This window comes from Pagrus major, chromosome 13 (genome assembly GCF_040436345.1).
Source record: "Pagrus major chromosome 13, Pma_NU_1.0".
Lineage (NCBI taxonomy): Eukaryota > Metazoa > Chordata > Actinopteri > Spariformes > Sparidae > Pagrus > Pagrus major.
Window position 1 is genome coordinate 21,166,294 of NC_133227.1, and position 12,965 is coordinate 21,179,258.

The following is a 12,965-nucleotide window of genomic DNA, read 5'->3' on the forward strand; positions in this document are numbered from 1 at the left end:
TGCTTCACCCGAACCCTCGCTGATTTATGGAGTTTCCTGATGAACAGAAAGAAATAAATGTTTGTTCGGCCAATCACTAAATAAACTAGTACATGTCCCCAGGGTACCTACAGTAGGCTGCAGCCTGCAGGTTTAAACAGTACAATATACAGATGCACTGGTTTTCAGTGGTGGGTTTATTTATACAAGCACTACTCAATTACAGATGTGAGGTACGAAGTATTTTTAATGCAACTTTCTACTGCTGTTTCACTTCATCTCAGTGGCAAATATTCTATTTTTTACTCCACTCCATTTGTCTGACAACTTTAGTAACTAGTTACTTTAGACATTACAGTTGTTCATACCCCTCCTGTCCGGTGAAGCCATGCGTATCTCCAAATGCAGTGATTATGAATTTAATGTCACTCTGATAAACTGAAGGATCAAATGTTCCTTTAGGGTTTTAAAAACGTCTAAATAAAGCAACTAACTTGACTTTATGGAGACATGTGGTTGTCTCAGGACAGTAATGCTACAAACATATGATAATCTTATACAATATGATGTATTTCTGTAGATCAAACTATGCAACAGTATATAAATTTGTAAAATTAGCTCAATCTGAAGCATCTACAGCAGTAAAATACAACATACACATTAATGCAGCCGTAATAATAACCCAAATATATAATTTTACTGCAGAATGAGTCCTTTTACTTTGTATAATTTAAGTAAATGTTGCTGATACTTATTTAGTTGTACTTGTAGTGGAGTATTTTCACAGTGTGGTAAGCTATTAATACTTTTACTCAAGTAAAGGATCTAAATACTTCTTTCTCTGCAAGTTTTCTAATTGGGGTAACGATATCGGATGTCTTGCTCTGATTGGCTGAGTCACACTCTAGTAAACTCAATCAGTGACCTCATTTTAATTCATTTAAATATTAATGTCCTTTCTTGAAACAGTTTGGCTACAAGTGACAATCAGGTATTTGATCATCTCCACCACTGACACACATATTTCTGTCGTTCTGCGGGGCTGCTGGCTGGCTCCTGTCCTGGCTTGCAGAGCGTGCAGCATGACATTCCTGTGCTGAATGGGAGTTTCTCTCATGCATCCACGGCGGCTCCCTGAGAAGTGGCCATGTTGGAGAGTATATGTCCCGACCAAAGATGCAACGCGAACGCCAAGATAGTTCACATCGCGGTTTAACGTACGTGTATGTGCTGACTGGAAACGCTTGGAGGCGACTTTTAACTGCTCCAAAATCAGAACGTATAAACATTTGTTCGTAAAGGAGTCTTTATAATTCATTAAAACAAAAAGCAAGTTAAAGGTTTTGTGGGTTGATGAAATTGATGTGTTCCGCGTTTTTGCGCATGCGCAAAAGGCGAGTCTCTACCAAACTCACGTTAGCTCCTTTTGCCGACTTCTTCTTCTGCTACCCAGCGCAACACAGCTTAGCTAAATCAAGCGAGCCCCATTTCCCTCTCATTGACTCCCAGAAAAAGTCAAAACGATTGAAAACAAACGCTTTATCCCGCCTGAGCGAAACAGAAGCGACGCAGCGGGGAGTCATCTCGTCGCCTAGGCTACTAGCCTCCCCGCCTGGTTAGCAGCTCCTCTCCGTCTTGCGTCGCCCTCTTCGTCTCTCTGTCAGCCGCGGCTCTCTCAGTAGTCCAGTTAGCAGGCTAGTACGGAGAGACGAGGGCTGCTCCCTTTCGCCCCTGCTCAGTCTGCCCAGCACACCAACAACACCACACATCCCGCACCATGGCTGCCACGGACGTTGACGTGTTTTCGGTAAGTAAAAGCCACGGCGCTCCTTGTTTTTCCCCGTTGTCTCACACCACCTTTTTTTTTGTTTTTTTTTTGTCGTAACTGGGAACCTTTCAGGGGACGCTCGGTTGTGATTAGTAAAAGTGTGTGTGTGTGTTAGCTGGGTATGAAGCTAAGCCTCCCCCGCTTTTGAAGCCTGTGCTCAGCCGAGATGGTGGAAGTAATTTTCTGTGATGGGGACTAAAAGGAAAAATTAAGATGACGCTGCTAATTTTGGGACTATTTTAACGTCGTGACTTGTAACGTTTGTTTCTGACGTCCCCCCCCCCCTCGTGTATGCGTTGCTAGCCATATGGGTGTAACGTATGGCACCTTTCAGCTGAAGTGGCTGTCATATTCCTGTTTTTTTTTAACACTAGCTAGCAGATTAAAAAAAAATGCTTTAAAGTAAGATACCCACTCTTGTGCATCACTCGAGGGTGTGTTACTTGCAGCTGTGTTGTGCAAAACTGTCTTTCTGTGGCTGGCTACTACCTCTAGATAGCCCCAACAAAGTGTTGACATGTGGTTTCATTTTAACTTCCGGTACAGGACTGTAAAATTAAACCTGTGGTTCACTTTCTCGGCTCGTAATGTGATGTTTACACATAAGGCCATGTCAGTGTGACCAGACAGTTGCTCACTAAACAAGGTTCGCCTACACTGCTTTATGGCCTGTGTTTCTGTGCACAGCTAAGGGGAATTAAAATAGGCTTTACTGGCATGGAAAACAAGATGTATACATTGCCAAAGCATGTGTGAAATATATATAAAAAAACAAGTATGGGATGGAAATAGACCAGCAGCAGGTTTACTGTTTTACTGTCCTCTCTGTGAGGACGCAAGGGATGCACCCTTTTTTTTTTACAGACAGTGTCCTTCATTTACGGTGATTTCTTTTGGTTGGATGATTATGAAAAACTTGAGTTGTGCTTCGGGAAGGGGGCCTTTTTTGTAGCAGATTTTCTTTGGGAGGGAAGGCAAAGATATTTTGTTCAAGACGGAGCTGCAAAATAACTTGAATGAAACGTGATGAGTTGTTTGACCGCTGCAACTGTACTTGTGGTGTCTCGTAAACCCAGCAGTTTGTGTTTGGGCAGTTTGTGTGCATGACACAAGAAGAAAATCAATCAATGGACATATACAGATAAGTAAAAAAAGACTTAAAGAAAAATAGCAATGTAGTCTTGCAGTTAAAAATACAACAAAACATATTAAGAATAGTACAAACATGGGCGTACAGCACTTTTGCTTTACAGTAGCAGGTTAGGCAATATATCCTGCATAATTTTCATACTGACAAGCCCTGTCAGTCAGGCATGACCTGAAGGTACAGTGTGGTGATGCAATGCCAGTTTAAGAAAATACCATAAATATCCAGTAGGATAGTCAGCTCTCAAGAATTTTGAAAACAAAGCACGAGTGTAATGGAAAACCAATATTATGGTGACGAGGCGAACTCGCAGGAGGGGATTTGAAAAGGGTGATTAACTTTTTGGCAGATGCTTGAAGAGATCCTCGTGGCGGTGGTGAATTGGACAGTAAGCAGCACTGAGATGCGGGGATAAAGAGATTAAGAACACACTCCGGGGGCCACTCCTACTACCACTTATTAACACATGTCTGCAAATAAAGGAAAGGATCCAAAAAAGAGGGTGCTAGGATAGTGCGCACTTGACATTTTCAAAGCTAGGAAGGGGTCCAAGAGGGGGTGCAGGTCGTAGGCGATATTGCTTACTTGTGTTCTTTTTAAATGTCTCTTTCGGAATACAGAAAAAGAGAATTGGTTAATGAGAAAAAAATGCTGAGATCACAGTGAAACTCGTTGAATGACAGTGTTAGCAGCTGCACAGTTAGTTGTCTGACTGGCTTGCCGACTTCCTGTCCAACTTTGGGAACTAAGTGACACCATATTGAACAAACAGACCGTTTGTTTAAAGGGCACGCTGTTAATTATGTGCAGCTATTGATGAGGATGTGCGCTTGGTTGTATTGTTGGTCCACATCAATCCCATGTTGCTTTGGGTTAACTTTCTAGGCCAGAGCCACATGTGGTGATCAATTGTGCCAACTTCCCATGTATTGTTTTCCCTCATTGATTGCATGAGAGTGTGTAGCATATATAAGAGGATGTAGTATATTTAAATGCTTATGTAATGAAATGCCCTGTAACATACTTAGCATGTACAGTGCTTACTGACCCCGAAGAATATTGTCTCTCCCGTGAGGCCTGCATGCATAAAATGAAATTAGCTTCACAAAGTGCTTAAAGGCAGGAGACAAGGAGTGAGGAATTATGGGGAAGTTTGTGCTTAACTGAAGCATTGCATGTTTGTGCAGAGAGTGATGTTAACCCTCAGACTGCCTGACCTTCCTGTATTTATTTGTTTTTTTCCTACCATTTTTAGCAGTAAAGCTTCAAGTGCCATAAATCAGTTGTTTCAAGAGAACCTGACGTCTCAGTCTAGCGCCAGTGCCAATTTTACATGTGATTCGTCTGCTCACGAAGCCCCTGAATGCCCCAACAAGACATGTGTGATGCCAATAAAACACTAAGAAACACTGCTTTACATGAGTTTTTAAACCATGTGGGTAGCATTAGCGGTTCAAAAGTTATTAAAAATGTTATAATAATATCTATTTTTAGCTGCCACTGACTGTCTAGGTCTTTGAGGGTTAACTTGTGAATACATTATCTATGTATGTGCTCTTGTTTAGTCTATATTTGTTCATTTTAAACACATTCTAGCACTAAAAACACCTTCTTTCTAACCTTAGACAGTGCCTTTTCCGTGTTGTTCAGCTGTATGTTGCTTGGGTCAGATTGCAGGTGGAGTACATTGACTGTTGTGTGTCATCAGTGATGTGCGCTGTATATAGAACATACAGGCCAGAACTGCCTCGAGGCTAGCTTGTCAAATCCGGCGTTGTAGATAAATTGACAGCTGAGCTGCTGTTTCTGTGGTGATGAGTCAATGTCCATCTATAGAATAGGTCAGGACTTCTCAATTAAGATTAAAATAGCTTTCCTAATAATGTTGGCAAAAGCTGAATGAATCTTTTGAGGCAGTAGTGTTTATTTATGATGTTGTAACATCCAGCATACTTTCTGTTTGAATGAAGGGAGGAAAGTTTGATTGTAGACCCAGTAAACCCGTCAGCAGTCATTAGTTTAGTAGAAAGTTTGTCTCCGTAGCTCACAGTACCCTGATTCTCATGCTTATTTTCTGTGTTGTTTTGTCAGTATGAGCAGTAAAAAGGCTGCATGTAGTCACATTTTTTCACTTCTGATTTGGATTCTGACCCACGCAACTTGCACGAGGCATGCATGCGAATGCTCGAATCAAGTCAATCTTGGCTCAGTCAGCCAAAACTTGGCTAGGACAGCTCTAGCAGGGAGGACAACAAGAGGAGAAGACAACAAGAAGAAAGTCAAAGAAAGGGATGGTCATTAATCTGGCAGTTTGTACTTTAGAGCAGAGTCAGTCGTCTGTGATGTCTGTACATGTTGATGAGAAAGGTTACTGTTTTCTCACATCGAAACTGCATGAATGTGTGAACAGTGTGAGAAATCATTCTAGTTATTTTCTCTGATTAATTAGTCCTATAAAAAACAAAATGAAAACAGGATTTAATGCATCTGAAAAAGTCACAAAATACAACATTTAATTCCCAGATTGTACATGTCAGTTTTCAGTCCGTATACCCCTTTCACACTTGACATAAAACCTGCTAACATCCACTAACATCTGGCTTTGTCTTCAGTGGGAAGGGGTACAATTGACATTTATCCCAGGTCAAATGACTATGTAGTAGTCACAGGCATATACAGGCTCCAGCTCCGATTGGCAGTGATGTAAACATGACACCCAAGTGGACACGATGATTTTCTTCCCTTTTCTAGCATGATTGAAATTTAAGGACTTTGGCATGCAAAAAGTTTTTCATCTGTCTCCGTGCAAGCAGCGCTGAAAAATCGTTCAATCTGGGTTGAGTTTGAAAGTAAGAAAGTAACCACATTTTCACCGTCCTCCATAATGCTTTCTGCTGTTCCCTGTTTTCTGGAGCATTCAACAGAAAAAACAAAAAGGCAAACTCATCTAAGTACTTTCTACTGGGATCCTCATTTCAAAAGTGTTCAGTCTGTGATTGAATCAAGTTTCGCCTCACTGATAACATTCATAACTCGTCTAGATCTTGAAACGAGAATGCTTTTAATCTGACTTTGCTCGTGTCAGAGCTCTTGACATTCATGTGTGAGAGAAAAGCTCACGTGATCCAGAAAAGTTTAATCTCTAAACCATGAAGAAAAAACAAAGAACATAACTGACAGAAGTAGAAAAATGATTTCTTTAGGGTCAGACATTTACTTCCTCAGGTCAGTCATAGTAAGGAAACTAGATTTTTGAAAAGCCCCTGGAAAGATATGTGAGCTGTGCATCTGTCTCATAAAATGGTTCCTGTCTCCTCTCCCATCTGTCTCACTCATGTTTTTTGTCTTTCCTGTTGGGCATAGATGAAGCCAAGCAGTGATGTGGTCATGCAGTTGTTGTGCATGACTGTAAGACTAGAGAGAGAGAGAGAGCTCATTTGATCTGATAACAAAGACAAGTTTTTATCTCTGTGTTTGTGGATTCCTGATGGCACAGACATTATCATCCAAATCTTAACCATCCACATTTTTACATTACAACATCACTGCTAGCACAAGTAGCAGCAGGAGAGCGTCTATGGCAGCACACAAGGGTAAAACCTCTAGGTGTGGTTAGGCATTATCGCAAAAACATCTTAGCCAAGTCCTGTTTGATCACATAGGATGAGATGTACAATCCTTTGTGCTCTAATTCATAATGAGCATTAAAAACCTTTCAGATCTCAAAAGCATGATGCACCAGTACGTGATTAAAATTTAAAGGACACCACCAGACATCTTCATAACTGTACGTGACCGCCACTGGACAGGAAGCACCAGCCAGCTCATCTGAAGAGTACTGAATGTGCGTGTGGGTTTGTCATTGAGGTTATGGTGTGGTCTCCTCCTCTCACAGATACGAAGTTGAATTAGGCCCATAGTGTCTCCAGAAGCCACCAAACAGATATCCACTCTCAACACTAAATGAAGTGTATGCTGCTTGCAGTGAATACACGTCAACAGCTACACACTTTTGTCAACCAACCACAAGAGGCTAATGGGATGACTCATCCTTCACTCAAGCCAACTGAGTAGAAGTGATTTTTGGTCATGAAATAGTAAGTATTCATATTTTGTACTCCAGCCCAGAGGTCCTTTGACACTCGCATTTTTATATAAGTCTCTGTTTAAGTGCAGTATTAGTCTAGGATACAAACATGTCTCAAAACGCTACAGATCTATGGTTATTGGCATACCACAGATATATTTGTATTGACATGTATGTTGTCCGATACGTGCCGATGAGAATATAGAATACCTGGCCTCTTTCAGATTTAATGTGAAAACAAAAAAAATTAGGGAAACCAGTTCTACACAAAGAGCACCGTTTGTTGTTGTAAATATTTGAAGCCTTTTCAGTGTATTTCCCCCCACGCACATAAGCATCAGCTGCAGCGGCATGCGTCTCAGTCTGTCAGGTCGCTGCTGTCTGTCAGGTGGAGGCTCACTGAGGCAGACACGAACTGCAAACACAAGTCAGACACGAGTCAGGTGGGAGAGAAGGCCAGAAGGCGAGAGAGAGTCTGAAGAGTGGATAGAAAGACAGCAGCAGGGGGGTCTGCAGTGGGACAGAATGACTGATAGGAGGATTTCAGGTCAGACTAGGACTGTTCAACAAAAATGTTTCTGTGGAGGGATGGCTGCTTAAAACAGGTCTTGTTTTTGCCCTCAGGTTGTGTCAGGTTGGATCTGCGTCACATATGTACTTATCCTTTCGGAAAGTAGATATCACAGCTGATGTCTTTCTTGGCTGCTGACAGATTTTTCGCTAATTTTTGTGATATTTGAAAAGCCTCTGTTTGTTGCTGTGAGTTGACTGGACTAGTGCTGAAAAAATTAGATTAGGGCTGAAAATAATGAATGATTATTTTCTCCTTTAATCCATTTGTTGTTTGGTCTATAAAATGTCAGAAAATGGTGAAAAATATCTATCAATTGCTCCCCAACGCTCAAGATGACATCCTCAGATGTCTTGTTTTGTCCACCTCCCGAAGATATTCACATTTAAGAAGCTGAAATTTGGACTTTTTTGAGTCATAACCCAGTCAAATCTAAACACATAGACATAATACACATTTCTTGGTCCTGTGTGACTTAAACTTCCTGTGGATGTTGTTATCCCAGCTGTCCAACGTAAATAAACATGCATAAATCCACTTAGGAATCATAGAGATAAGATGCTTCTTTTAACTGCAGAACTTGCCTGAGAATCATCATGTTTTTAAGTGCTTTTTGTTATCAGAGTAATCCAGAGGTAGTCGTCTATATATCCAGGGGTAAATTGCAAACAGGAATTGCTACTAGCTTATTCGTACCATACTTTGAAATGGTGCCAATTTGTAAAATGTAAACGAATACAGACGAAACAGGTCCTCAAGATGACACCCAATGCATGAATTACTGAATCTGCAGGCAATGCCCTTCCCATTGCCTATGGATTCTGTCATTCATGCTACAGTTGTCTTGTTTTTGTCAGAGAGGTTGCCAGCAGTGTTGGACTTTGAAAACCCCCCAGTTAAGATTAATTGTATAACTCACTGACTCAGCAAAAACTGCTCCAGGAAATGTAATAGGCATTCTTCACTATTTTCTGACGTTTTATAGACTAAACAGTCCGTAATTTAATCAGAAACATAACCGAAAGATTTATCTACAATGACTGAACGGTCTCTTGTGCTTTTCCTTCTGTGACATTTCAATATGTCTTCTTGGAAATAGGTCTTTTGCTGACAGAAAAATGCGGTTCACATTAGGCCGCCTCAAACGCACAGCATTGTGAACTGGCTTTTTATGGTTTGTGCCTCACTTCACTTCGAGCCACCTGGGGCCCCTGTGCGCAGCCATTTCCTGTTGGCCTGGTGGTACGATGGCCTGAGAACTGAGTAGTTTCCTCACCCTGGGACAGTTAACCAGAAGCTTTTCATTCCTATCATACTTTATGCTGCTGCTCTTCTCTTCTCTGAACGAGCTGGGATGGGTGGACGGACAGATGGCCCACAGTTTCAAAGATAGCTCTCGTCTGCTGGTTATACTTCTTTCGCGACAGCTTATGCAGTTGTCATTAAATGTTTTAGGAACTAAAGACGATCAGGTTTATTTTTAGCGTTGTGTTGCATCGTTTGTGTAATCGTGTATGTTTTGAGCAGAGCTTGATAAAATGGAAAAGTCTTTTATATATTTTTTTACACCAAATTATGTAATGATTCAGTAAAAACAAGGAAATGCACAAAAACTGAGCAGCTGTAGCTCTCACATACTATACATAAATACAGAAGTTACATACAGGCCAAGTCTTGACAGTGTTTCATTTTCTTGCAGCTTTATACTTCTGCTCTACCACATTTCAGTGGCAACATTTTTTTCTTTCTACTTCAGTCCATTTTGACATCAAAGAAGCAATTTTTCTGCATAATGAACACTTTCAACACTGTGAATATACATTATCTCTGATAATACTAACATACTAAAGTAAGATTTGATTGCCTGTTTTCTCTGTGTAATGAAGTATTTTGACATTGTTGTAGTCCAGTCAAGTACACACTCATTCAGCCAGTTTAGTCACAGCATGGCGAGTTTGTGTCCACGTCTGCACTTCTTTTGTGTCTGATCCTTAACGATAACACCGTTGGTCAGGTCTGCATGCTCTTTTTTGTAGCCCTCAGTCACCGATCCATCTGTCTCTTATGATTCACACACACAGCTTATGTGCTACTGGCAGCTTGGCCGGTTTGGTGTTGGAGGTCAACCTAGAATTATCTTATGTGTCATGATCTTTTGTTATTGTTCTGAATCTGAGCGTTTCACCAATGTGGTTTGTTAAGTTTGGAGAAATTTCCACCAAAACAAGGTTTACAACGTCAAAGAACTCCTTAATACCGAGTGTGACACAAGCTTGCCCATGCTTATTTGAAAGCACAGATATGTACTGAAATAGGAACAGTTAGTTTCCAGACGTAAGCCTGTGACTTGGAAGTGCAAATTTCCAGACAAAAAAATTCCCCACTTGCACAAAAAAGTTGTAAAGATGCCCTTAAGCAAGACACCTAATCACCAGCTGTGTACAGTAAGGCAGCTGCCACATGTGAAACTGTGTTGTTGATGGAACATGAGCACGCAGACCTTTATTTATCCTTCCCTGGATAAATAAAGGCTAATATAAATTGTCGACTTCTCCTATTTTAAACACAACGCAGGAATCCAGAGAGTCATTGCGCTGGTTTCCTTCTAGGCCCGATACCAGCAGTCATATCCTCCCCCTCCAGCAATATATCCAAATATCTCCACCAGCTTCATGCAGCAAACTGAATGACACAGGGAAGTAATAATGTTGTTTGACAAGCTCTGTGTCTAACAGACAGAAGAATGACCACTGCCTCTTCCTCTTCCTCTTCTCTGTAAACCTGCTGCTGGCTACCACAAACATTTCATCACTTTGGTTCATTCAGAAAGGAACAAGAGCGAGATGTCATCAAAAAATTGGAAATGCAACCCTCCCAAATAAACAGCTAAAAGCTTGATGGCGATGAAACCTTTTGAAATGCTTTAGCCTTCATTTTAGCATCTTGAGGAAAGTTGCCTGCCATGCTACCTCACTTAAAGGGACTGAAAACCAATTTTGCGGTCTTCAAAATACAGCCAGGTGCCAATGTGAACATTAAAACAGATGCTGGCTGTAATTGTTCCTCCTCATCATTGCCTGTATACAGTATCAATGGTCCCCCCAGGTGTGAATAGTGAAACGCATATGCCTCGAGGCCTTGACACACCAAACTAACATCAAAGAACACAACAAGTGTTGCGTCGCCTCACGTCTCCTCTGTCTCGGCAAGAAAAGCTGCACTTGAACACAACACAAAGACCACAGCCGACGGCCAACAAGCTTGTACGTTCTGCACCAGTTCTGTTGTTAAGATTCAGCAGCTCTTGCTAGAATAGCTGCTTCTAATCGAGAAGCGAGGAGAAAAATAAAGAGCAACTGCACTAAAGGGGTGAAATCATGGATCTTACAGAGTCGAGCTCAAGGGGCTTTCCCTTTCTTTTTCAGTGTCTCTTTTTGTGCTCTGATCTGCGAACCTGAGCAGCCAATGAGAGTGATTTTTCTCACTGACGAGCCAGCGCCAACTGTACATGCTCAATCGGCCAAAAGGCTGCGGGACATACCACAATGACTAGAGCCACAGTCTCTCACCTACAGGCCCAACAATGACCGATTTCTGACCATCGGCCTGGTGTGTCAGTGAATTGATCTGCTTTCTTTCTAATGGCCAACAGGAGGAAACTCCACTTGTTTCAAAGAGAGGCCTAAGCTTATGAGAAAATGATCCTACTTCTCACTTGATTTATTACCTCAGTAAACAGTTTCCTAATGAGTTTATGGTCTCCACTGCTAGTTTCAAGTCTTCTTCAATACAGCATGATGCAGGCAAGCATGTATGCTTGAGGGCGTAGCTACCTTGTGATTAACAAGTCGCTAACACAGCGGGTCCTCGGGTCCAATCAGGATATCCTCCCCAACTCCAACCTCTTGTCCAAATATGGTCACTTCTGGCTCCAAAAAACCCCCCAAAAAACAAGATGGCGATGGCTGTAGGCTTCAGAGTGGTAGTCCACAAAGTCACTGTGGATTTATACTCACTTCTGATTAATGCACTGTAGTACCTCCTTTATTATATCCATGAACACATTGTTCTAAAGGAAACCACAGCAGCTAAAATGGGAATTTCAAGTGTTGGACTGTTGCTCTGCTCCTACCTGACTTGATTTCCTCAGCTTGGCTTTGATGTTTCACAAACATCCCATTTAGAAACACTTCAAGCATCTTTACAGCTTGTATTGATTTTTTCTTCATTGAACACGGGTGTTAATGTAATGTAATAGACTCCCAGTTCGCTGCAGCTCATCTCAGTATTGCCTGGCTCAGCTCATGTCAGATTACTGTAGTGGTTTTGCCTGAGACATTAAGCCCTACTTCTCTGTTATACTTACTCACATATACACACAGTGCTCGACCTTTTATTGTGCAGTTCAGTCAGGTTTATAACTCATCTATTGTGTATGTATGTGAAGCCTGCCTCCCTCTCTCAGTTCAGTAGAGTCTGCTCTGCTCTCAGGCTGCCTGTGTTCGGTGACATCAGCCTTCAAATATGCAGTCCTTCGTGGCTGCTGAGCCAGACGAGCTCGGGTGGCCCCATTCATCTCAAGGTGCTGTCTGTCTTTCCCCCTCCTCTACAGCTCCAGCACGCTCTCTCCTCTCATTGACTGTCTCTCCGTCAGACGAGATGGGTTAGATAAGGGAGATCAAAGGTGAAAACGCTTACAAGCCAATAGTTTTGTCTGTCTGTCTTTGGTTTGTTGTAAATCGGTAATCTTTGCCCTTTTAGTTTCAGGATGCTCTCTCCTAAATGTGCACAGACTCTTAATACTCAATAATTTAGTGTAGCAGTGGTGATTGGAGATCACTTTGTGCGGTAGCTTATTGTGCTGAATCTGATTGTATTGGAAAATATGATTATAGGGCGGCTAAATCAAGATAAATGGTTTTATATCATGTGTTCACATCACTTGTGCCGGCTGTGGTGACCCATCAAAGCTGAAGTTATAGAACGGAGTAGCTTTGAAATGCTTATTTTCTAAATGCACAACTTAATAAGTGACTTTTATTCTTAACTCATCTTCTATGCTCCATATTTAATCCCTAAATGAGGTAATTTCTCTGGCTGCTTCTTATAAAAGTGTATCTTCTCTCTGTGTGGAAATGTGTTTAGTTCCTCATGCTTATGAAGGATTATTCTTGAATCCTCACTGCAGGCCCTGATTACCGCACTCATACGAAGGATTTTACATCTGCAGAATGTAACGAGGGTCTTGGATGTTCATTTGCATAGGCATTTGAGGGCTTCAGCAACCAGCTCTTCCTACCTCTGACTAATGTCTTCCCCGTGTGTGTTTTCCTCACATTGCAACTAGGCCTTT

The 12,965-nt window shown here is 41.5% G+C and overlaps 1 protein-coding gene across 1 annotated transcript in view; it reads left to right on the top strand.

The window, feature by feature from the left end:
* The first annotated feature begins 1,606 nt into the window (after positions 1 to 1,606).
* septin8a (septin 8a) overlaps positions 1,607 to 12,965 on the top strand; it is a 35,451-nt gene continuing 24,092 nt past the window's right edge. Inside the window, exon 1 of the mRNA XM_073479012.1 lies at positions 1,607 to 1,786. Coding sequence (XP_073335113.1) covers positions 1,757 to 1,786 — 30 coding nt within the window. The 5' untranslated portion in view covers positions 1,607 to 1,756. The remainder of the gene's footprint in view (positions 1,787 to 12,965) is intronic.